Source organism: Artemia sp. Qi Xiang Cuo, chromosome 2 (genome assembly GCF_049724085.1).
Source record: "Artemia sp. Qi Xiang Cuo chromosome 2, ASM4972408v1, whole genome shotgun sequence".
Classification (NCBI taxonomy): domain Eukaryota; kingdom Metazoa; phylum Arthropoda; class Branchiopoda; order Anostraca; family Artemiidae; genus Artemia; species Artemia sp. Qi Xiang Cuo.
In genome coordinates this window covers 16,790,638-16,817,224 of record NC_142795.1, presented here as the reverse complement: position 1 = coordinate 16,817,224, position 26,587 = coordinate 16,790,638, and the positions used below count along the sequence as shown (strand labels likewise).

The 26,587-nt window shown below is 33.2% G+C and overlaps 2 protein-coding genes across 3 annotated transcripts in view; both read left to right on the top strand.

The window, feature by feature from the left end:
* LOC148954950 (uncharacterized) overlaps positions 1 to 1,221 on the top strand; it is a 75,369-nt gene extending 74,148 nt beyond the window's left edge. The window contains exon 7 of the mRNA XM_089099353.1: positions 747 to 1,221. Within this exon, the coding sequence (XP_088955479.1) occupies positions 747 to 892 (146 nt within the window). The 3' untranslated portion in view covers positions 893 to 1,221. The remainder of the gene's footprint in view (positions 1 to 746) is intronic.
* A 21,753-nt stretch (positions 1,222 to 22,974) lies between these two features.
* The window catches only part of stac (C2 and C2B_Munc13-like domain-containing protein staccato), a 164,651-nt gene continuing 161,038 nt past the window's right edge, over positions 22,975 to 26,587 (top strand). Inside the window, exon 1 of one of the 2 annotated variants that reach the window (XM_089099313.1) lies at positions 22,975 to 23,113. The gene's annotated coding sequence lies outside the window, so the exon portion shown is untranslated. Of the gene's footprint in view, positions 23,188 to 26,587 lie in introns of both variants that reach the window. The other variant, XM_089099305.1, reaches the window with a different exon arrangement.

Genomic DNA, 26,587 nt, shown 5'->3' with positions numbered 1-26,587 from the left:
AAAAAGAAAAGAAGTAGCCAATGACGAGGAAAAAGTAAATTAAGCAACTCCAACGTATGGGTAACGTACAAGAGTGGGAACTGTTGCTAGTGTCAACATCTAGCGTTCAGTGATACTAGTATTTTTTTTTCTGTGTAAAAATAGGAATTACTAATTTAATTTGTGTAGTTGGTAAATTGAGGGTAGTAATAAGTGTCTAATTTCAGTTCGTGACAGAAAAACGATTTCAAAGCTTACAACGATTTTTTTTTTTTTTTTTTTTTTTTTTTTTTTTATCTTGGGTTTTCTAAAGTCTTTTAAAGTTTAAGTTTCTTAAACATTTTATTTTCTTTTTGATTTTTTTTTTCCTTGTGTTGAGTCTGAATGGTATAAATGTATTATGCTGAATTTTAGTCGGCTATTTGTTTCATTCTTGTTTCTCTCCTGTTTTTTTCCTGGCCATAGAGTCTTATGCGGGAGTCTATGTTGAGGTGTTTTTGTTGTGAATTTATTGTTTGAATAAATTGAGTGTTGTTGTTTTTTTTTTTTTTTTTTTGCCGACGCTACCACGAGTTTACACTCTTATAAATTACCCATACTCTTTGACTCAAACTATAGCTTTTATTGACCTAATTTTAGAATTAATTAAACAAATATTATGGTTATTTCTTCAGTCAGATTTTAGTTTGGGAAGAATTTATTTAAATTAGAAAATTCGTTTATTATATTATATTTTTTTTAAGATATTATTATATATTTTTTTTTAGGTAAGAAGTTAGCAGCTAATTTTGACATCCAAAGTGTGCCATCAAAGCCATCGGTGGAGAATGTACCTTCATTGGCCCTGTATTCGTCTGAAATTAATGCGCCGAAAACGAATCTCGAGGATGAGTTTCCATCACTCTCAGTGTAACTTTAAAGTAAAGTGTAACTTAAAAGACAACAACTTATCGTGATTTTTTTCTACACTTGTTCTTATCCGCTGTTACAAGCAATTTTTAAATGGTGTAATAAGACTGTTTTTAAAGGCATGTACAATATTGTACATGGGGGAAGGGTGTCTGGGTCTGGATCCCCCCTTTATTCGAATCTTTTGGTACGTCTAATTCGAATCATTAAAAAAAGATATCCCCCCCCTTCCCGTCAAAAAAAAATATGGGTACGTGCCTGGTCAGAATAATAAATTTAGTCTGGTTAAGCATGAGTGTTAGTATGGTAGTATGGTTAAGCATGGTTAAGCTTTTTTTTTTTTTTTTTTTTTTTTTTTTTTTTTTTTTTTTCGAGGATCATATTTCTTGAACAATTCTGTTGTCAGTTCTTTAAAAGTCTTGAAAATCAGAATAATACTCCATTCAATACGTAGATATGTGATTTTGATGTCTCTCATTTTAGTTCAACGTTTTTTTGTTTTTTTTGATTTTTTTGGTGGGGAGGGGGGGGGCTTAATTGGGTAAGTGCCTTGTGTTTTGTCCTTCCTTCTTTAATCACAGTTGATGGAATATTTGCGCTTAATTTCTTTATGAGGGAGGGGGGGTGTAGTAAGTTAAACACTTACGAGAGAGGGTTGCAATTAAGATAGCTCTAATCGTTAAATCCCTCGCTGTATAGCCCTTCTAATGTAACTTTGTGATAAAATTTGTAATCTCGTTGGTACTCCTCTTCAATTTCCTCCTTTTGCACCCTAATGTTGGTGGATTTCTATTTTTAGCCATGGATCAAGATTAACACCGGGTCTCCTCACCCCCTTCCCATGTGGGTACGACATTGTGAATAGTTTCTCTACTCTACTTTTGTGGAAAACATTTCCAATCTACGTGAACTAGATAACATCTCAAAGTTTTAATCCAAGACTACTTTACTTCCATGTCGAATTTTGATCAGTGGTGAATCCGTGCATTTGTTAAGGGGTGGGTGGATTGAATTTTAGGATCTTTTTTCTGATTCAAGGGGTGCAGCTGAATTTTAGATCTGTAATTTTCAAAACTTAAAATATACATTTTGCAATGGCCGTGACCATTTTTGACCTTTTTCCTAAGTAAATTGACCTCATACAAAGAGATACCCCCCCCCCCCCTTTGGATTCAACTTCTGCAAATTTGATAGATAATTTCTGACGATCAGTGCTCAAAGCCAAATTAAGCACTGCAGCAATAGATGGAAATTGTTTAGAGCAATTGTTTAGGCTAATTTAGAGTATTTTTTGGAAAATAGAGGGACCAGCAAGAAAATAGTTTCTGCAATTTAGATGGGTAGTTTTGACGATCAGTGTTCGAAGTTAACTTAAAGTCTACAGATATAGAACAGTACTATTTAGAAATATTGTTTAGACCAATTTAGAGTAAGTTTTTAGAACAAATATAATGATTACTAGTGCATTTTTCTTTTCAGCAAAAACCGCTCATTTTTGCCAAATTTCAGTTTTGATATATATTATCCTGATGTTATCAATTTACAGTTTGCTGCTTTCACAAGTAAAACAACAATTGAATTAGTGAGAAGACTAAGTCCAAAACCTCATTAGTGAACAACATTATATATTATTTTTCGTTATGAAAATAAAACATGCGAGGGGTTGCAAACACTTCACCACTTGGTGTGAATCCAAGTGCTTCCTTAGTTCCACCCAACGCCATATATTTTGACAACACATGGCGCCAGCACCTGATGTTTACAATATGCGATAGTAGGCAACCCTCGATATTATGTTATGTTACACTTTGGCAAAGAACAAGAGGATTAGCGACAGGCAGTAATAAAGCTTTTGTTTCGGTTGTTTTTACAAAAATGATGCTGTGGCTACAAATCATAATTTATAGATATAAAATTTCCAGAAGCTCACAGTTCAGGGAAAAAAGCATCCATCCTAGAGGGGCCTTGAGTTGATAAAGATATCAGCTAAGCTATAAAATTCAAATAACCTACTTTATGACCCTTAGAATTATAAATTTCAGAAAGCAAATTAAAAAAATTTTCTGAATTCTCAGCGCAGAGTTAATCTAATTCAGAAAAATTTCATAAAGGAAAATCATATGTGAACTATATTTTTTATATACGTATAATATTATTATCATGAATGAGATTAGATTATCGTGATTTTCTTCATTTGGTCTCATCAATCAGATACAAGCATCATATTTAGAAGCCCAATGAACAGATACTAGTTTAAACAATAATTCTTAACAGTGTTAAGACTGTTCCAATGCTTATGCATACCATATCCGAAGTGCATATTCAACGGCATGTTCTTACGCAGGGAGTCTGGGCCGGAACCTCCATCGCCCGGAATCTAATAATTCCCGAATTTATTGGAACTTCTAATTCAAATTGATTATTTATATTGTATTTCTTTTCTAAACTTATGTGATTATCGAATTTTTCTTTACTAGTATAATTCTGCACAAAGAATTCAAAGCTCATTTGGGATTTGATTTCTAATATTTATGCTTTTAATGGTCATGAAAAAGACTATTTAAATTTTGTTTTTTATATTTTTTATTTGAGCTCTCTCATGTCAGGGTCTTTCTGGAATGGCTTTTTCTACTGGGACTGTGAGCTTCATGAAATTTTGAATCCATAACTTATGATCTGTAGATATGGCATCATTTGTAGGCCTATTTCTGCTGTACAGCTGTTGCTAACAATGTGCTGTCATCACGCAGAAACAATTGTTAACTAGCTTAGTGGACATTGATTGGGTGGGAAATTTAAAAATTTGACCTTCTAATGTGAATAAAAATCTAGAAATAATCTTCAAACCTAACTCAAACTTAAATGAGAATTCCTGCAGTGTGACATCACTATCTTTTTTTTTTCTTTTTTTTATTCGCCTCACAACAGAATAGAGGGAAAATCCCCCTTCCTCCGAATTTAAATGTGCAATTTGCTTGGATCAGAGCTCAAAGCCAAATTAAATGATACAGTATTTCATTTAGGACTGCAATTTTCAAAAATTTGTCTCCTCTGAAAAATTTGGGAAATTGTAACCATTTTCTGGGAACTTCTAAAAGAAGGAAAATTTGCTACTTGGTAAAATTTCTTGGTCCAATCTTGATGGTCTTCGACACTCCTTGAAGTCGAAAATTAAATTCTGTGTTTATCTATGTGTTCTGTGTGGGATTGGCTGTGCTTAACTTCAAAATTATGTAGTGTTGTATAAATGCCTTTTTTAATATCCATCGAGGTGACATGGAACAAGTTTACTTTTAGTTGTATATATAGAAAGAAGGGATTTATATAATCTCGTTTAATTTTATAAGTTGCTTTTGTATAACCGAGGGAAAAATAAATTTGTTTTTTAATATTGGTTCTCCTTTTTTCTGTAAGGGTTCTAAGCTCTAATCGTTCAGATATATGTAAACATTTTGACAGCTGTGAAGTTATAATCATTAATGTAATTACCTCTGTCTGGAACAGATTAATCCATACGTTATAATTCATGCGATAAGAGGATAAATACGCAATTCCAAATTTTGAAGGACTGTAATAACTGTTGTAAAGTTCCTCCTCCTGAGGCCAAAACGATTAGGGTCAAGTGAACCAACAAAAAGAGAACTGAAGAAGAGGTAAGGTTTTGTAAAAAATATTGTATGAATTAGTTAAGAAATGATTCGTTCGTCTTCTGTGAACTTTTGGCTTAATTGAGGGGAAATTTACTTTACTGACCTAATCAGAAAGAGAATTCAGCCAATGGAAAGTAAATACCTCAGTTTACCATTTTTGTCACTTGTGTCCTTATCACATGAATGGGATGGTACGCAAATGGTAAGAGACCCCTATTCGATCGGCTTCATAACGACTAAAACTGTTTAGACAGTATCAAGTAATACAGACTTGCAATATGTGTCGTGTATTGTGCCGAAATCGGGAATAACGTTTTGCCATAAGGGTGCATCTCCTGCTTTCTCAAATTGAGTTATTGTTTAATTAAGAATCGCTGGGTTCGGCCGCTACTCCTTTTCGCGGAAGCAAATTTGCTGCATAGGGGAAGAAAACACGTCACATTTGGGACAGAGATACTGCGGCATCTTTAGCTCAGCAGTTTCCAATCTCTTATAATTTTTTCCATGGTGGTCTCTAAGATTTTTTTTTTATGAATCGTGGATAATGAAGGTAGATTGGGCGTTAAATTCTGCCCCTCTCTATATTGACCTGAAGGATCACTGAATGCTGAAAAATGCACTGATTTAGAATTTAGGCAAAATTAAAAATAAATATTCTTTTACAGAATAAAGGAATCCGACTAATTTTTATTAGGGTGTCACTGTTTGTGTTAGTATTTAATTTGTGTAAGGGTGTTGCTGTCCCATGGTGTGTCACTTATTTGTAGACGCAGTGCTCTATATGTTTGACTGCTGTGAAAAAAAAATGGTTTGACAGACAAGTATTGCTCAGGAATAAGGAATAATTAAATTTTAAAACAGAAGGATGCATCTGCTTGGCTTGACCAGCTCTTTTTTGTTTGGCTTTGTTTTCGCTTGTGCTACTACGCTTTTGGAAGTAAATATTATGGAATGGACCGTGTCAGATCTCTAGCTGGGTGAAAGTGGAATGAGGACTCGTAGTGCCGTTTTGAAAATGCTCGAATGGGACTGTGCTATTTTTATTTGAAAAGCACTGCAACACTTGTTGGGATTTTTGTAGTGAGCTCGGCTGCTTAATGTCAATTTTGGACTGTCCAGCACCCCGCAAGACAAAACAGTACGAGGTTTGGATAACATAATTTAGATATAACCTAGCGGAAACTATACCTGGAAGCAAGGACGTATCCGTTTTCGGGGTTTTCGGGGAAATGCCCAAAAATGGAAATGCACACGAGAATGAAAAGTCGGAGCTTTTCATTCTCGTGTGGTTTAGTATTTCGATTTTCCTGATTAGAAATCAAGCAGGGCTTGCACTATCCCTGAATTTTTGGGCATTTCCCCGAAAATCTATGCGTCACCCCGGAACCCCCCCCCCCCCAAAAAAAAAAAAAACAACCATCTATTGAGACAAAATTTAGCTATAGACTAAGCTATGCACAAGGTTGGGGAATTAAAGATTGAAACGGAAGTTACCCCAAAAATATGATTCATAAAAAAATTGTAAATTATTGCCTATAGGGGGGGGGATAGGGGGCTATCATTTTAAATCATAATACCTCATTTTTTTTCATTAAAAGCAGGGATGCCAAAAAGATAATAATTTTTTCATTTAAAGTGGAGACAGAAGAAAATGATATCAAATTCCCTGGGAAACCATTGAAATATTTTGATAGACCTAGGGCCCCCCATTGGGACTTGTTCATTGTCTTGGGTATTTTGCGATTTCTCATAGGCTACTGGCCTAATTACCTAGTTAATTATTAAGTAAATTATTTTTCTAATGTAAAGCTGAGATGGTATCCTATCAAGGTGGTATCCAGAGGGGGGGGGGGGTAGGGAGGTATTACATTTAAATGATAATATCTCGAATTTTTTTATTGAAAGCAGGGATGCCAAGAAGCTAAAAATTTTTTAATTTTAAGCAGAGACTGCATCCTATCAAGGGGGGGGTAGTGAGCTATCATATTTAAATGATAATACCTCGATTTTTTTTAAAGCAGGGATGCCAATAAGTTAATTTTTTTTTTTAAGCAGAGACGGTATCCTATCAAGATGGTATACAGGGGGGGGGGGAGAATAGGGAGTTATTATATTTAAGTGATAGTACCTTGATTTTGTATTATTGTTACTGAAAGCAGGGATGCCAAAAAGTTGAAAAGTCAGCAACAGTATAGTTTTATCGTCCAAAGGGAAAGGGACATATGCGTCCAACCCGTTTTTTCCTTTTTGATGAAACGGGTTTACTTTGAAACCATTCATTCATAAGTACCAGGCAGATTCAGACTAAAACGAATTGGTGTGACAAAAGCGATATCGACATCCCCACCTAACGTTGCGCTCTAGTGACAATGGCGCCCTTGGTCCAGTGCCGAAGTTACATTAAAAGGCCAGGTCATAATAAAAGTTTTCAATTTGGGAGGTTCAAGGAGGAGTTTTTGACAGTCTTGTGACCTCAGGGTACTAGATGTTGCAACGTTCTTACGTATCTACAGTGGTCTAAAAAATTCGGTCCCCCACAAATGATTACCAAAAACATGCACAAATATAACAAATGTATCATTTGGAATATTATGACACTTTTTTCGAAGTTTTGAAGAAAAGCAAAAAAGGCTAAATACCCTTACGCTTTATAACTACGCTTGAAAGATATTTTAAAAGGAAACTCTTTGGAGATTTCCATTGATATGACCATAGCAGAAGCTTTGAGCCTGGGTGGGGATCAAAGAGGAGTCTTTGAGTATTTTGACCACAGGTGACTTATTTTTGCGACTTTTTTAAATTTGGTAATTTTTGTGAGCATTTGGAAATCAAAGCTTAATCTCAATAGCTCATACTAAGTCTCCTAACATTTTGCTTGGATTAAAAGTGACGAACTAGGAAGAAAATTTTAACATCTTCTTGGAGCTATTTCAGTTCGCATATTATTCCATTTAATTACATTTAAAACGAATGAGCTTTTCATTTTTTACCTAAGAAAATAGCTGGCACTTCATTTTTCTTCATACCGAATAAACCATAAAGTGTTTTTTGTTTCATCGTAATTGAAGTGTTCATCATGTATTTTTCAGTTTGATAAATTTACTCCTTTTACGAGGATACAGTTTATAATTTGACTGATATTAGGTATTTATGAGTTAATAATTTGGAAGGAATCCCCAAAAGAAAAAATGAATAATATCCAAAAGAGCAGCCAAAAGCAATAAAAAAGCAGCAGTTCAGCCTTAGCCTACACGACATATATTCTATAAAGAAGCCCAAAAAAAACTTTAAAATGCATTTTTTTTAGATTGTTATTCAAAACCAGTTTTTAATACAAGAAAGCTTTTTAGGAATCCAAAAGAGGAAAAAAAACAATCAAAATCGTCCATTTCAACTGTTTTAAATGTGACAAAACAGATATAGGCAAAGGGCATTATGAAAAAATCAAGCTTCTACGTTCAAAGTTATATTCAAAGTGTTTACCCAAATAACTGACGAATTTTGTGATACGGTATTTGAAGTTTTGTATGCTGTAATGCTCGATGAAAAAAACTACTAATTTGGATAATTATTTATGTTAAGAATATATAGCTTACAGATACTCCAACTACTTGTATTATGCAAGGGTTCTGAAACGCCACAGCCATTTCGTTTCTATCAGATTTCCACTTTTCTTGATGAATAACGAAGAAGACCAGTTTCCAGCCAGCGACTTGTGAATTTTTGAACGCATGGATAGGGTCGAATCTGTTGTAAATTTAAGCTGTGATTTGAGAAAGACTGATGAAAACATTAATGTTTGCGGTCAACATTGATCGTGCTGGCGGCGCGCCGCCGACATCTTACCGGCGGCGCGCTGTTTTGGCCCCGGTGGTGCGGTGGCGGCGTGCTGTTTTGGCCCCGGCGGTGCGGCGGCGGTGCGGCGCAATCAATTTACGAGAAATTGATTGCGTAACCTAACCTCATGAGTTCCGGAACGAACACCATATATGGGCATAGAATCCCTAGGGGAAATGGATTTCCGAGAAATTGATTTGTTGATGTTAGTCCAGGAGAATTGTCTCCGGGCAAAGTTTATTAATGTCTGATGGATGATGTCAAGGACGATCGCTTTTTTGGTGATCGTCCAGGAGATCTGTCTCTGGGCGAAGTTTTTTAATGTCTGACGGATGATGTCAAGGTTGATTGATTTGTTAGTGTTCATCCAGGAGAATTGTCTCCTTGCGAATGTTTTGATCTTAGAGATGAAGAGATTAACGCGGGAAAGGGTTTCCTAGGAATTTCAAATGTGAAAGCACAGGGATGTCGAAACATAAGGAACACGCAGAAATTACGTTTAGAGATTATTTGGGCGATACCGTTTTGAGACTAGTTAGAAGATGATTTAAGCGAAACGGTTTGAGGCATTTTAGAAGATGATTTTAGAAGATGATTTAGAAGAAGATTTGAGGGTGAAACTCTGTGGTCGTTATAATACACAAGTTCTATTTGAACAGTTTTGTGAGGTCCTCTACTCCAACCCCAAAGGGCCCCGATCCCCCTACCCCAACCCCGAAGGAAGCCCCCGGTCCCCAAAGGACCCATGAGACCCCAAAGCCCCACCGAGGCCCTCTATTCCTCCCTCGCTTATTGAATTTTTTAAAGTTTTTTCGGACTGAATTTTTTAGACTTAGAAATTATCCAACATTTTTCCGGTTTTTTCTTTAACCCATTGGCATAGAATTTTTGCATAGGGTCTTAGCTTAGTTTTATTTAGAGCTGAAGTTTACTTTAGTTTTAGTTAAGAGTTTAGAGTTTTAGCTTAGAGTCTTAGCTTAGAGTTTTTGTTAGAGTTCTAGTTTAGTTTAGTTTTAGTTAAGAGTTTAGAGTTTTTAGCTTAGAGTTTTTGTTAGAGTTCTAGTTTAGTTCTAGTTAAGAGTTTAGCTTAGAGTCTTAGCTTCGAGTTTTAGTTAGAGTTGAAGTTAAATTTAGTTTTAGTTAAGAGTTTAGATTTTTACCTTAGAGTCTTGGCTTATAGTTTTAGTTAGAGTAGAAGTTTACTTTAGTTTTAGTTAAGAGTTTAGAGTTTTAGCTTAGAGTCTTAGCTTAGAGTTTTTGTTAGAGTTCTAGTTTAGTTTAGTAACAGTTAAGAGTTTAGTTTTTAGCTTAGTCTTAGCTTAGAGTTTTTGTTGAAATTTTAGTTTAGTTTTAGTTAAGAGTTTGGTGTTTTAGCTTAGAGTCTTAGCTTAGAGTTTAAGTTAAAGTTGTAGTTTCAGTTAAATTTTAGATAAGAGCTTAAAGTTTTAACCTAAAGTCTTAGCATAGAGTCTTAACTTGGAATTTTTTTAAAGTTTCAGCTTACTTAAGTTTCAGCCAATAGTTTAGGGTTTTACCATAGAAAGCTAGAATAGTGGGTTTGTTAGCGTTGTAGCTTACTTATTTTATAGTTCAGAGTTTAGAGTTTTACCATAGAGTCTTAGCTTAGAGTTTTGTTAGAGTTGAAGTTTAGTTATAGTTATAGTTAAGAGTTTAGAGTTTTACCTTAGAGTATTAGCTTAGAGTTTTTGTTGAATTTCTAGTTTAGTTTTGGTTAAGAGTTTAGAGTTTTAGCATAGAGTTTTAGATTAGAGTTTTAGTTATAGTTTAGTTTTAGTTAAGAGTTTGGTGTTTTAGCTTAGAGTTTTTGTTAGAGTTCTAGTTTAGTTTAGTTTTAGTTAAGAGTTTAGAGTTTTAGCATAGAGTCTTAGCTTAGAGTTTTAGTTAGATTTGAAGTTTAGTTTATTAATAGTTAAGAGTTTAGGGTTTTAGCTTAGTCTTAGCTTAGAGTTTTAGTTAGAGTTCTAGTTTAGTTTAGTTTTATTTAAGAGTTTAGAGTTTTACCTTACAGTCTTAGCTTAGAGTTTTTGTTAGAGTTGAAGTTTAGTTTAGTTATAGTTAAGAATTTAGAGTTTTAGCTTAAGGTCATAGCTTAGAGTTTTAGTTGAAGTTATAGTTTAGTTAAGTTATATTTAAGAGTTTAGAGTTTTTGTTTAGAGTCATAGCTTAGAGTTTTTGTTAGAGTTCTAGTTTAGTTTAGGTTTAGATAAGAGTTTAGTGTTTTGCCTTTGAGTCTTAGCTTAGATTTTTTGTTATAGCTATAGTTTTGTTTATTTTTAGTTAAGAGTTTAGAGTTTTAGCATAGAGTCTTAGCTTAAAGTTTTTGTTAGAGTTCTAGTTTAGTTTAGTTTTAGTTAATAGTTTAGAGTTTTAGCTTAGAGTTTTTCTTAGAGTTCTAGTTTATTTTAGTTTTAGTTAAGAGTTTATAGTTTTTAGATTATAGTCTTAGCTTAGAGTTTTTGTTGAAGTTCTAGTTTAGTTTAGTTTTAGTTAAGAGTTTAGAGTTTTACCTTAGAGTCTTAGCTTAGAGTTTTTGTTAGAGTTGAAGTTTAGTTTAGTTATAGTTAAGAGTTTTAGCTTAGAGTCTTAACTTAGTTTTTGTTAGAGTTCTAGTTTAGTTTAGTTATAGTTAAGAGTTTGGAGTTTTACCTTAGAGACTTAGCTTTGAGTTTTAGTTTAGTTTAGTTATTGTTAAGAGTTTAGAGTTTTAGCTTAGACTTAGACTTTTAATTAGAGTTTTAGTTTAGTTTAGTTTTAGTTAAGAGTCTAGAGTTTTTTAGCTTAGAGTCTTAGCTTAGAGTTTTTGTTAGAGTTCTAGTTTAGTTTAGTTTTAGTTAAGAGTTTAGAATTTTACTATAAAGTCTTAGCTTAGCGATATAGTTAGAGTTGAAGTTTAGTTTAGTTATAGTTAAGAATTTAGAGTTTTAGCTTAGAGTCATAGCATAGAGTTTTACTTAAATTTGTAGTTTGGTTAAGTTTTATTTAAGAGTTTAGAGTTTTAGCTTAGAGTCATAGCTTAGAGTTTTTGTTAGACTTCTAGTTTAGTTTAGTCATAGCTAAGAGTTTAGAGTTTTTAGCTTAGAGTCTTAGCTTAGAGTTTTTGTTAGAGTTCTAGTTTAGTTTAGTTTTAGTTAAGCTAATTAGTTGTAGCTAAGAGTTTAGAGTTTTACCTTAGAGTCTTAGCTTAGAATTTAGTTAGAGTTGAAGTTTAGTTTAGCTACAGTTAAGAGCTTGGAGTTTAGCTTTGAGTCTTAGCTTAGATTCATAGCTTAGAGTTTTTTGTTAGAGTTTTGTTAGAGTTTAGTTTGGAGTTTTAGTTTAGAGTTTAGAGTTTTAGTTTAGAGTCTTAGACTTTTAGTTAGAGTTTTAGTTAAAGTTGTAGTTTAGTTAAGTTTTGGTTAAGAGTTTAGAGTTTTAGCCTAGAGTCTTAGCTTAGAGTCTTAGTTTAGAGTTTTTGTTAAAGTTCTAGTTTAGTTTTAGTTTAGAGTTATACCTTAGAGTCTTAGCTTAAATTTTCACGAAGAGTTGAAGTTTAGTTTAGTTATAGTTAAAGGTTTGGAGTTTTAGCTTGGAGTCTTAGCTTAGAGTTTTATATAGAATTCTAGTTTAATTTAGATTTAGTTAAGTGTTTAGAGTTTTATATTGGAGTCTTAGCTAAGAGTTTTTGTTAGTTTTATACTTTAGTTTATTTTTAGTTTAGAGCTTAGAGTTTTACATTAGATTCTTATCTTAGAGTTTTAGTTATAGTTATAGTTTAGTTTTAGTTAATAGTTTTTATTTTTACCTTAAAGTATTAGCTTAGAGTTTTAGTTAGGGTTGAAGTTTAGTTTACTTTAGTTGTAGTTAAGAGTCTAGATTTTTACCTTAGAGTCTTAGCTTAGAGTTTTTTGTTAGAGTTCTAGTTTAGTTTAGTTATACCTAAGGGTTTAGAGTTTTATCTTAGAGTCTTAGCTTCGAGTTTTAGTTATAGTTCATTTTAGTTTTAGTTAAGAGTTTAGAGTCTTAGTTTAGAGTCTTAGCTTAGAGTTTTAGTTATTGCTGTATTTGAGTTTAGTTTTATTTAAGAGTTCAGAGTTTTACATTAGAGTCTTATCTTAGAGTTTCATTTATAGTTCTAGTTTACTTTAGTTTTAGTTACTAGCTTTAAGTTTTATCTTAGATTCTTATCTCTGAGTTTTGTTAGAGTTCTAGTTTAGTTTAGTTTTAGTTGAGAGTTTCGAGTTTTACCTTAGATTCTTAGCTTAGAGTTTTAGTTAGAGTTCTAGTTTAGTTTAGTTTTAGTTAAGAGTTTTGATTTTCACCTTAAAGTCTCAGCTTAGAGTTTTAGTTAGGGTTGAAGTTTAGTTTATTTTAGTTATAGTTAAGAGTCTAGAGTTTTACCTTAGAGTCTTAGCTGAGAGTTTTTTGTTAGAGTTCTAGTTTAGTTTAGTTTTAGTAAAGGGTTTAGAGTTTAGCTTAGAATCATTGATTAGGGTTTTAGTTCTAGTTTAGTTTAGTTATAGTTAAGAGTTTAGAGTTTTAGCTTAGAGTCATAGCTTAGAGTTTTAGTAATTGTTGAAGTTTAGTTTAGTTTTAGTTGAGTGTTTAGTGTTTTAAATTAGAGTCTTAACTTAGAATTTTAGTTAGAGATCTAGTCTAGTTTAGTTTTATTTAATAGTTTAAAGCTTTAGCTTGGTATCTTATCTCTGTGCTTTTTCTAGAGTTCTAGTGTAGTTTAGTTTTAGTTGACAGTTTAGAGTTTTACCTTAGAGTCTTAGCTTAGAGTTTTATTTAGAATTCTAGTTTAGATTATTTTTAGTTAAGAGCCTAGAGTCTTAGCTTAGAGTTTAGTTAGAGTTGAAAAGTTTAGGTTTAGCTTTAGTTATGAGTTTGGAGTTTTACCTTAGAGTCTTAGCTTAGAGTTTTTGTTGAAGTTCTAGTTTAGTTTTAGCTAAGAGTTTAGAGTTTTATCTTAGAGTCTTAGCTTAGAGATTTTGTTGAAGTTCTAGTTTAGTTTAGTTAAGAGTTTAGAGTTCTACCTTAGAGTGTTAACTTAGAGTTTTAATTAGAGTGGAAGTTTAGTTTAGTTATAGTTAAGGGTTTAGAGTTTTAGCTTGGAGTCTTAGCTTAGAGTTTTAGATATAGATTTCTAGTTTAGTTTAGTTTTAGTTAAGAGTTTAGAGTTTTACCTTAAAGTCTTAGCTTAGAGTTTTAGTTAGAGTTGAAGTTTAGTTTAGTTATAGTTAAGAATTTAGAGTTTTACCTCAGGTTCAGGTTCAGGTTCATTTATTATTCAATCTTACATAATGACACTAAATATATACAGATATCTGGCAGTGAGAAAAGCTCGTTTTGCACAGATAAAAAAAGAAAAACAATAAAGAAATATACGGATTTTCATTCAAAATGGTAGACTTCACAAACAAATATAAATAAATCAATAAATGTAAGGTTAATTACTCACCACATCACGGCAGACACCCACCCGACGATACATAAACAACTCTCAACCAGTAATGGGACAAGAAGAAGGATATCAAGATCCGAGAGAGATCAAAGAAAAAAAAAAAAAAAAAAAAAAAAAAAATTTAAAATATTATACGACTAATAAATTTCAAAAAGGAATTATTTTATTTTATTTTTTTAAATTCAAATCGACACATCAAAATCAAAAATAAATTCATAATGGTTCCACGCGGCGACCACACTATTTCGTAGAAAAAACCGGGACCTCTCTGAAATTATCAACGGCTGGCGTAGTTTGCGTATGCTGCGAGCTAGATGAAAAGATGGCGGAGCAACTGGGAACAAATCAAAAGAAAAGAAATAACTGTGCAGTGACAGGAGATTATGATTAACCTTGAATAATATCGAGTTAAAAGTAACTGCAAGCTCAACAGGAAGAATATTCAATAAACAATATAAACTCTTTGTAGAAGACTTACTGGGGAAAGACGCTGGGGAAGGAAGATAACTTTTTAAAATAAGAAGCGCCTTATTTTGTTGCCTCTGAAGCGGAATTAAATGGGATCTGAAAGTATTCAAGTAAATAAGTGGGCAGTAATTTAGATAAGAATGAACAAGAGCGAAATAAATAGAACGCATAGCTTTGAGCGGCAAAATGAATTTCATACGTTGCATAATACCCACGTTCCTCCCAAGCTTCAATCTTATACCATTTATATGCGGCTTCCAACTCAAATTTGAGTCAACCAGTACACCAAGGTAACGAATAATTTCAACACGTGATATATCTATACCTGAAACAGATGACTTAATCAACTTCAGACATGGAAGTGCCCGTGACGTACGCGAAAATACCATAAACTTTGTTTTTGAAGTGTTCAGAGCTAGCCTATTTGCCATAAACCATGCTACTAGTCTATCGAATACTAGACTTAAATTATGTTTGACACGATCTTCATCGATTCCAGAGACACTACAAGCTGTGTCATCTGCGAAGAGAACGGTCAGCCCTAGGTCCTCAACTGAATTACTAATATCATTAACATAAATTAGAAACAACAGAGGGCCGAGAATTGAACCTTGGGGCACTCCAACTTTATTTGACTGGTTCGAAGACGTTGATATAACTTCGCCCCCATCAATACACTGGACTCTATCGCTTAAATATGACAATATTATCGATTTAGCCGGACCACGTATACCACAATTAGACAATTTTTCATTTAAAATCATGTGACAAATAGTGTCAAACGCTTTCCGTATATCCACGAATATAGAAGCTGGAATTTCACCCTTATCCAAGGCATCATGAATAAACTGGGTTACTGCCAAAATAGCATGCTCTGTAGAATGTCCTTTTCAAAACCCGACTTGGGACTTACTGAAAAAACCATTCTTGTCAAGAAAATTTACAATCCTCACGTACAAACAACGTTCAATAATTTTTCCGAAAGCAGATAGAATAGATATGGGCCTATAGTTGGACGGATCTTTTATATCTCCCCCTTTGTGTAGTGCAATGACACGGGCGGACTTCATACATGAAGGGAAAGACCTTAAAGTCTTAGCTTAGAGTTTTAGTTAGGGTTGAAGTTTCGTTTAGTTTAGTTATAGTTAAGAGTTTATAGTTTTAGCTTAGAGTCTTAGCTTAGAGTTTTAGTTAGAGTTATTGTTTAGTTTTAGTTAAGAGTTTTAGCTTAAAGTTTTAGCCTAGAATCTTAGCTTAGAGATTTAGTTAGAGTTGAAGTTTAGTCTAAACTAGCATAACCACAAAATTCCACAATATTACATAGACTATGTAATATTACACCAAAACCATAGGTTAGGTTAGGTTAAGTGGCGCTTGCCACTTAACCTAACCTAGGCTAATCTAATCTAACTTAAATATGGAGAAACCTAACCTCTAACCTAACCTAATCTAACCTATGGTTTTGGTATATCTATGTAATATTGTGGAATTTTGTGGTTATGTTAGTTTAGACTAAACTTCAACTCTAACAAAAACTCTAAGCTAAGACTCTAAGCTAATACTCTAAACTCTTAACTAAAACTAAACTAGAACTTCAACAAAAACTCTAAGCTAAGACTCTAAGCTAAAACTCTAAACTCTTAACTAAAACTAAACTAAACTAGAACTCTAACAAAAACTCTAAGCTAAGACTCTAAGCTAAAAACTCTAAACTATTAACTAAAACTAAACTAAACTTCAACTATAAAAAAAACTTTAAGCTAAGACTCTATGTTAAAACTCTAAACTCTTAACTAAAGCTAAACTAAACTACAAATTCAACAAAAACTCTAAGCTAAGACTCTAAGCTAAAACTCTAAACTCTTAACTATTACTAAACTAAACGTCAACTCTAACTAAAACTCTAAGCTAAAACTCTGAACTTATAACTAAAACTAAACTAAACTAGAACTTCAACAAAAACTCTAAGCTAAAACTCCAAAACTCTTAACTAAAACTAAACTAAACTAAAACTTAAAGCTAAGTCTCTAAGGTAAAACTCCAAACTCTTAACTATAACTAAACTAAACTAGAACTCTAACAAAAACTCTAATCTAAGACTCTAAGCTAAAACTCTTAACTCTTAACTATAACTAAACTAAACTTCAACTCGAACAAAAACTCTAAGCTAAGACTCTAAGTTAAAAATCTAAACTCTTAACTAAAACTAAACTAAACTAGACCTTCAACAAAAACTCTAAGATAAGACTCTAAGCTAAAAACTCTTAACTAAAACTAAACTAAACTAGAACTCTAACAAAAACTCTAAGCCAAAACTATAAACTCTTAACTAAAACTAAACTCTAACTAGAACTCTATCAAAAAATCTAAGCTAAGGCTCTAAGTTAAAACACCAAACTCTTAACTAAAACACTAAACTAAACTAGAACTATAACAAAAACTTTACGTTAACACTCTATGCTAAAGTTCTAAACTCTTAACTATAACTTAGCTAAATTATAACTTCAACAAAAACTCTAAGCTATGACTCTAAGCTAAAACTCTAAATTCTTAACTATAACTAAACTAAACTTCAACTCTAACAAAAACTCTAAGCTAAGACTCTATGTTAAAACTCTTAAATATTAAATAAAAATAAACTAAACTAGAACTCTAACAAAAACTCTAAGCTAAGACTATAAGCTAAAACTCTAAACTCTTAACTATTACTAAACTAAACTAGAACTCAACTAAAACTCTAAGCTAAGACTCTAAGGCAAAAAACTCTAAACTCTTAACTAAAACTAAACTAAACTTCAAGAATAACTAAAACTATAATCTAACACTCTATTGTAAAACTACAAACTATTAAATATAACTTAAATAAACTACAAATATAAAAAAAACTCTAATCTAAGACTATAATATAATACTCTAAACTCTTAACTATAACTAAACTAAACTAGAACTCAACTAAAACTCTAAGCTAAGACTCTAAGCCAAAAAACTCTAAACTCTTAACTAAAACTAAACTAAACTTCAACTCTAACTAAAACTCAAGACTAAGACTAAGACTCAAAGGTAACTAAGACTCAAAGGTAAAACACCAAACTCTTAACTAAAACTAAACTAAACTAGAACTCTAACAAAAACTCTAAGCTATGACTCTAAGCTAAAACTCTTAACTAAAACTAAACTAGAACTGTAACAAAAACTCTAAGCTAAAACTCTAAGCTAAAAACTCTAAATTCTTAACTATAACTAAACTAAACTTCAACTCTAACAAAAACTCTAAGCTAAGACTCTATGGTAAAACTAAACTCTTAACTAAAACTAAACTAAACTAGAACTCTAACAAAAACTCTAAGCTAAAACTCTTAAACTCTTAACTAAAACTAAACTAAATTAGAACTTCAACAAAAGCTCTAAGCTAAGACTCTAAGCTAAAACTCTAAACTCTTAACTATAACTAAAGTAAACTAGAACTCTAACTAAAACTCTAAGCTAAGACTGTAAGGTAAAACTATAAACTCGTAACTATTACTAGACTAAACTTCAACTCTAACTAAAACTCTAAGCTAATACTCTAAGCTAGAACTTCAACAAAAACTCTAAGCTAAGACTCTAGGCTAAAACTTTAAACTCTTAACTAAAACTAAACTAAAACTACAACTTTAACTAAAACTCTAAGCTGAAACTCTAAACTCTTAACTATTACTAAACTAAACGTCAACTCTAACTAAAACTCTAGGCTAAAACTCTTAACTATTAACTAAAACTAAACTAAACTAGAGCTTAAAAAAAAACTCTAAGCTAATACTCTAAGCAAAAAACTCTATACTCTTAAATATAACTAAAATACAATATAAATATAACAGAATATATAATATCATAAATTAAAATAAATTATAATAAAAATATAAATAAAAAAAACTAATAAATATAAACTATAAAAAAACTAATAAATAACTATATCAAAAAATATAATATAAATCTCTAAACTCTGAAATAAAAAAAAAGTAAAATACAACTCTAACTAAAAATATAAGATAAGACTCTAAGGTAAAACTCTAAACTCTTAACTAAAACTAAACTAAACTGGAACTCTAACAAAAACTCTAAGCTAAGACTCTAAGCTAAAAAACTTTAGACTCTTAACTAAAACTAAACTAAACTAGAACTTCAACAAAAGCTCTAAGCTATTACTCTTAAGCTAAAACTCTAAACTCTTAACTAAAACTAAACAAAACTAGAACTCTAACTAAAACTCTAAGCTAAGACTCTAAGCTAAAACTCTAAACTCGTAACTATTACTAGACTAAACTTCAACTATAACTAAAACTATAAGCTAATACTCTAGGCTAGAACTTCAACAAAAACTCTAAGCTAAGACTCTAGGCTAAAACTTTAAACTCTTAACTAAAACTTAACTAAAACTACAACTTTAACTAAAACTCTAAGTTAAGACTCTAAGCTAAAACTCTAAAGTCTTAACTATTACTAAACTAAACTTCAACTCTAACTAAAACTCTAAGCTAAAACTCTGAACTCTTAACTAAAGCTAAACTAAACTAGAACTTCAACAAAAACTCTAAGCTAAGACTCTAAGCTAAAACCCTAAACTCTTAACTAAAACTAAATTAAACCTCAACTCTAACTAGAACTCTAAGCTAAGAATCTAAGGTAAAACTCTAAACTCTTAACTAAAACTAAACTGAAATTCAACTCTAACTAAAACTCTAAGCTAAAACTCTTAACTAAAACTAAACTAAAATAGAACTCTAACAAAGACTCTAATCTAAAACTCTAAGCTCTTAACAAAATCTAAAATAAACTAGAACTCTAACAAAAGCTCCAAGCTAAAACTCTATGGTAGAAGTCTAAACTCTTAACTAAAACTAAAGTAAACTTCTGCTCTAAATTTAACTAAGCTAAAACTCTAGGCTAAAACTCTGCCAATGGGTTAAAGAAAAAACCGGAAAAATGTTGGATAATTTCTAAGTCTAAAAAATTCAGTCCGAAAAAAATTAAAAAATTCAATCAGCGAGGGAGGAATGGAGGGCCTCGGTGGGGCTTTGGGGGCCTTGGGGGTCTCTTGGGCCCTTTGGGGGCCGGGGAGGACTTTGGGGGCCGGGGGCTTCCTTCAGGTTTGGGGTAGGGGGATGGGGGCCCTTTGGGGTTGGGGTAGAGGACCTCACAATACTGTTCAAATAGAACTTGTGTATTATAACGACCACAGAGTTTCACCCTCAAATCCTCTTCTAAATCATCTTCTAAAATCATCTTCTAAAATGCCAAAAAACGGTTTCGCTTAAATCATCTTCTAAAATGTCTCAAAATGGTTTCGCCCAAATAATCTCTAAACGTAATTTCTGCGTGTTCCTTTTGTTTGGGCATCCCTGCGCTGTCACATTTGAAATTTCTATGAAACCCTTCCCCGCGTTAATCTCTTCATCTCTAAGATAAAAAAATTCGTCCGGGGACAATTCTCCTGGATGAACACCAACAAATCAATCAACCTTGACATCATCCGTCAGACATTAATAAACTTCGCCCGGAGACAGTTCTCCTGGACTATCACCAACAAATCAATCAACCTTGACATCATCCATCAGACATTAATAAACTTTGCCCAGAGACAATTCTCCTGGACTAACATCAACAAATCAATTTCTCGGAAATCCATTTCCCCTAGGGAGGCTATGCCCATATATGGTGTTCGTACGGAGTTAGACTCAATTGTAGATGGCAGCACGCAGTGTATCTCATAACTCATGATAGGTTCCTACTGATATGTTCATAAGAGACTTCAGGGTCATATCCATAATTTTTGTTTGGAGATACAAAAATTTGTTTGGGGAGGCTTTACTTAAGGATTTTTTTCCGATGAGGAGTTTACAAAAAAAAAACTTGAAAACGCATCAAAAATTGAAAAACGCATCAAAAATTTGTTTATATTAATTTTTGTTGTGTTTTTACGAGTCCAGCCTACATTTGGGGGGGGGGGGTGGTAAAAGACTTTATCCCCCCCCTTCTGGATACGCTGATAATTAATAAGGTGTCAATCAACGTCCAGCTAACACTTTTTATGGAAGATGTTTTTCATCCCGAAGCTTGTTAAATCAAGAAATTTTTTCCAAATTTGATCACTTCCAAAGATAGTTTACCTATTGGAGAGTATAAATGGTATAATTATTGTTAGGATCTGTTTTTTTCACTTCTCTTGCAACAATTAAGCAGCTAAATATTTTAGCGCCAAGAACTGCAGTACAAAACAATTTTCAAACAGTTTATTTTTCAAAAAGTAAGGAGCGACTCGGCTCAATAGTAACTGAGAACGGAATAAAAAACGGACTCTAAAACTCTAAAAAACGGAATTTTAATACCAATAGATATATCAAAAGAATCGGATTTTTATGGTGATTTTAAATATTTAAGTTTTATCAAGTTTAGTCTTACCCATCAAAAGTTTCAGGCCTGAATAAGTTTGCCTTATTTTCGAAAAAAGGGGATAACACCCCCTAAAACTCATAGAATCTTAATGAAAATCACATCATCAGATTCAGCGTATCAGAGAATCCTAATTTAGAGGTTTCAAGCTGCTATCTGCAAAAATGTGGAATTTTGTATTTTTTTTTGCCAGAAGAAAGATCACGCGACTCGCAAAGTTTCTACCTCATGAATAGGTAGAATATATTGTAAATAAAAATTGGATTTGAGGAAGACCGAAATCTATTCTATAAATCATATACAACAACTTTCTATATAAACCTTACATTCCCCCAGGACATAACTTAAAACCCTTGCACTGAGGGTTCTGAGGGGGTTATCATCCTAAAAGACCTAATTTCCAGAACTTTCAAGTACGTTGAACAAAATGGATATCTCAAAATTTTGATTGGATGTGTTTGGGAAAATGGTGGGCATGAGAGGGGTGTTAGTTGCTATCCAATCACTTTCAACTATTAAAAAAGACACTAGCCCTTTTAATTTCCAATTGACTGAGCCCTTTTGAAGTTCAAACGACAACGCTTTCAATAAAAACAGTATATGCCCCCAGGGCATAACTCACAACCCTTGCATTGAGTGCTCTGTGGGGGTTAACATCCTAAAAGACAAAATTTCCAGAACTTTCAACTACGTTGAACAAAATAGATATCTCAAAATTTTAATTGGATGTGTTTGGGAAAATGGTGGGCGTGAGAGGGGCGTGAGAGGGGCGTTAGTTGCTATCCAATCACTTTCAACTATTGAAAAAGGCACTAGGGCTTTCAATTTCCAATTGAATGAGCCCTTTTGAAGTTTCTACGACAACGCTTTCAATAAAAAATGTATATGCCCCCAGGGGATAACTGACAACCCTTGCATTGAGGGCTCTGAGGGGGTTATCATCCTATAAGACAAAATTTCCAGAACTTTCAACTACGTTGAACAAAATAGATATCTCAAAATTTTAATTCGATGTGTTTGGGAAAATGGTGGGCGTGAGAGGGGCGTGAGAGGGGCGTTAGTTGCTATCCAATCACTTTCAACTATTGAAAAAGGCACTAGGGCTTTCAATTTCCAATTGAATGAGCCCTTTTGAAGTTTCTACGACAACGCTTTCAATAAAAACTTTATATGCCCCCAGGGCATAACTGAAAACCCTTGCCCTAAGGGCATTGGGGGGAGGGGTTATCATCCTTAAACACCAAATTTCTAAGACTTTCAACTACGTTGAACAAAATTGCTATCTAAAACTTTGATTGGATTTGTGTGGGGAAAAGGTGGGCTTGAGAGGGGAGTTAGTTGACCTCCAATCACTTTTGACTATTAAAAATGGTACTAGTCCTTTGAATTTCAAATCGAATGAGCGCTTCTTCAAGTTTCTACGACAAAACTTTTCAATAAAAATCCTATGTACCCCCAGGGCATAACTTATAATCCTTGCCCTGAGGGTTGTGGGGGAGTGTCCTCCTCAAAACTACATTATCTATCTAGAAATCAACTACGCTGAACAAAATAGCTGTCTAAAAATTTTGCTTGGATGTGTTTGGGGGAATGATGGGCGTGGGGGGGCTAGTCGCCCTCCAATCACTTTCGACTATTAAAAAGGGTACTGGCCCTTTGAATTTCCAATCGAATGAGCCTGTTTTGAAGTTTCTACGACAACGCCTTCTATAAAAAACCTTAAATGCCCCCAGGGCATAACTTAAAACCCTTGCCCTGAGGGTTGTGGGGGAGTGTCCTCCTCAAAAACATTTTTTTATCTGGAAATCAACTACGCTGAACAAAATGGCTATCTCCAAATTTTGTTTGGGTCTGTTTGGGGGAATGAGGGGCGTGGGGTGGGGGCTAGTGGCCCTCCAATCACTTTCGACTATTACAAATAGTACAAAAAGTACTAAGCGCCTTTTCCCGTATTACTTTTTGAAATATTGGCGCAAAGTTGATAAAACATGGACCGACTTTTTGCCGTGTTTGTTTCGAAAGATTGTCGCTAAGTTTCAAATAACCAGACGAAAAACTTAACTTAAAACTAATCCAAGTACACTTGAACGGATCAAAAATTTTTGACTGTTGCGCCGAAAATCGTTAGCACGAACATTTGGGCAATTTTAGTACTTTAGGAATTGACCGCAGTGGCAACCCTGATCCTCGTGCTTAAGAGATTCTGTTACAGAATGGCAAAGTGAAGGTGAAAGCAATACAATTCTTATCGCAATATTGAGAGTATTTTGCGAGATGCTCCAAAATGAACTCGAGATTACGTCACAACAAGGCGGAAGATTTGGTGCCAAGAATGCAAATAACTGAAACGAGCTATTCACACAAAAATTACAGCCCGGTAGATTTTTGTCTCTGTTATACCCTCTTAGTTTTTTATTTTAAGTGTTTCGGATAAAATTTAATATTTCTTTGGTAATTATCTTTGTTTCTCGTTAAATTTTTATTCAGAAACGCATTAGTAGAATTTTTGTGATAGATATTCTTAAACGGAAACTTTGTAAACTAAAGGGAGATTTAGAAAATAGCCGGTATAGGTCTAGATTAGGGACTATTGAGAAGAAAACATGTTATGAAACTAATTCTTAACTTATAATATACAGAGTAATTGCTGCTAACACATTTGCGATGCTGTGCCGCTACACTTTACCCCCAACCCCCCTAATTTGCAAATATATAGCCGCAATTAGATATTTCGGTACTTGTGTAGAAACTGGTAAGTACGCGAGAAGTGAAGTTTCGTTAATGCTAATGAAAAAAAATAGAATAAAAATATAATAGTTTATGAACAAAATTACTCTATATATTTGCACATTAGGGGTGGGGGTGGGGAGGTTGGAGGTAAAGCATAGTATATATTAAATACGTAACCTAACCTAACCTAGGTATCTTTTTTTGCCCCTTCAACACAAAAAACTAAAGTTTAAATACTGTAAACTAGCCCTTTGAATTTCCAATCGAATGAGCCCTTTTTCAAGTTTCTACGACAAAGCTTTCAATAAAAACCTTATATGCCTCCCAGGGCATAACTTATAACCCATGCCCTAAAGACTGTGGGGGACTGCCCTGCTCAAACACAAAATTGCAAAAAGTTTCAACTACGTTGAATAAAACTTATGGCTCTAAACTTTGTTTGAATTGATTGAGAGAAAAGTTGGGCGTTGGAGTGGTATTAATGACCTTCAAATAACTTTTGACTATTAAAAAGGGAACTAGCCATTTAAATTTTTAATCGAATGAGCCCTTTTTGAAGCCTCTACGACAAAGCTTTCTATAAAAGCCTTATATGCCCCCAGGCCATAACTTACAACCCTTGCCCTGAGGTCTATGGGGGGAGTGTCCTCCTCAAAAACATAATTCCTATCTGGAAATCAACTACATTAAACAAAATGGCTATCTCAAAATTTTGATTGGATGTGTTTGGGGAAAAGGTGGGCGTGAGAGGGGGATTAGTTGTCCTCCAATCACTTTCAACTATTAAAAAGGTTATTAGCCCTTTGAATTTCCAACCGAATGAGTCCTTTTCGAAGTTTCTATGACAACTCCTTCGATACGAAGTGCCCTGGTCTAAGGGGAAAAAAAATAATACATTGTGCCAACATCGTTCTTTACTTAGGCAGCGCGATTGCGCCGCCTGTGATAAAGCTCACAAGTGTAAAAAAAGAGCGGTCTGCCAATATTAAGCTATTATATATATATATATATATATATATATATATATATATATATATATATATATATATATATATATATATATATATATATATATATATATATATATATATATATATATATATATATATATATATATATATATATATATATATATATATATATATATATATATATATATATATATATATATATATATATATATATATATATATATATATATATATATATATGTGTGTGTGTGTAATTATTTTAATTATAATTAACGTATACTTTAACCAAAAAGTCTTCAAAAAATGAATAGAGGAATTAGGAGAGAGGGACAGCGTTGGAGCAAAACAGCTAAGAGATAGAGATAACGGGTTGGCCAAAAAGGGTAGCCAATGCTCTGTGTGAGTTGTCACAGGTGACATATTACAATAATGGCTGTAAAATAAACAGTAAATATTAAAAGGCGTGAGCTGTGTAAATGTTATATTTATGTTTTGACATTTAATTTGTAGATACAGAAGCTACCTTTATTTTGGATTGTAACATTTATCATGATGAACGGAATATTTAAAAAACGATATAACACAGAATCCGCTCCAAGGGGAGCAGTTTGGAAAAGATTACCCAAAAGACAAAATGCACTGTTAATATTCTCTGCATCGTTAGCGAGAAGTATAAAAATATTTAACGGCATATTAAAGTTCTTATAACTAGATGATTACAAAGGGACTCTAATCCCTACAAATATGGAGAATTTAAGAGTATTTCTTATAATCTCACATATTTTGCATAATTGGCCTAGTTCTTTCCCGAGTTCAATCCTACTGAAAACAAATTCTTAGTCACATGTCTAGTTTGTCCGCCTAGTTCTTTTTTCCCCTCTACATTTTTTAAAATAGCTTTTGGGGATATTTTCATTGAAAATAGCCTTTTTTGGTTTTTTTTTTGAGAAAACTGAAAAACCAATAACTTTGCCCCCCCCCCGCCTAGATATTGTAAAATAAATTTACCTCACCAAAAAAATAAAAAGTCAATCGACGCCACTGATTCCAATATAAAATGCACATTTCGTCTGTGTATCGTTTTTAAGGCACTTTTTGGAATGCTGCCAGGATTCTAGTTCAAGAAGGGTCTGACTCGTATCGATGTAGGTGGTCAACTCTTAGGCCCGAGACACAATTGGCGTTTTTTACCGAGCGTTTGTTTTACCAAGCAATATGCCCGTCGCAATACTATCCTGTACATCTCTAAGAAGCGCTCAGTAAAAAAAACGCAAAGTTTCTCTCGGGCCTTGCTGTAAAGATAGTCTTCTCCTAGCTCTTATATTATCAGAAATTATATGTGAAAAAAATTATTTGCCAACTCATCAAATTTTCAATTTCTTGCAGGATTCTCACCCAAAAGCTCTGTAGGTAGTGATTTTCCCTTTTCCTCTATATTTTTCCGCGAATATTTAGGCGAGAGGTGCCCACTTTGAGAAATTATGTGTATCTGGTGGTGCACGCCATGTGTGGCACAAAGGGATGTGGCTTGGCGGAGATTTATCATGGTAGTTGCAGCAAGTGATGCTCGGGGATATGCGCAAAGTTTTGGAGAGTGGGTAACCTATTTAAGTGCCTTCCATTTTAAGCTAGATGCTGTAGTGATTTTTGATATGGGTAAGGAAAAAAAAATACAAGAAAAGTAGTCACTATTACACAATAGATTATAGCGTGCGAAAAAACAGAGCGGGTTCCCTTAACGTTACACGTAGATCTGCAATTAAAACGTAATGGACATATAGAGATACGCATTTTATTCTTCAATAAGACAATGGAAGAATAATAAGAAAAAACTTTTTCACTTATCAAACAGTTCGTGGTAACGAACTAAGGAGTGACCCTGCTCAATAGTTACCAATATTGTAAAAAACGGAATTTTGATACCAGTAGATGCATCAAAAGAATCGGATTTTCATGTCTATTTCAAATATATGTTTCATCAAGTTTAGTCTAACCCATCAAAAGTTACGAGCCTGAAAAAATTTGCCTTATTTTTGAAAAAAAAGGGTTAAACAACCACTAAAAGTGATAGGATCTTAATGAAAGTCACATCATCAGATTCAGCATATCAGAAAACCCTACTGTAGAACTTTCAAGCTCATATCTGCAAA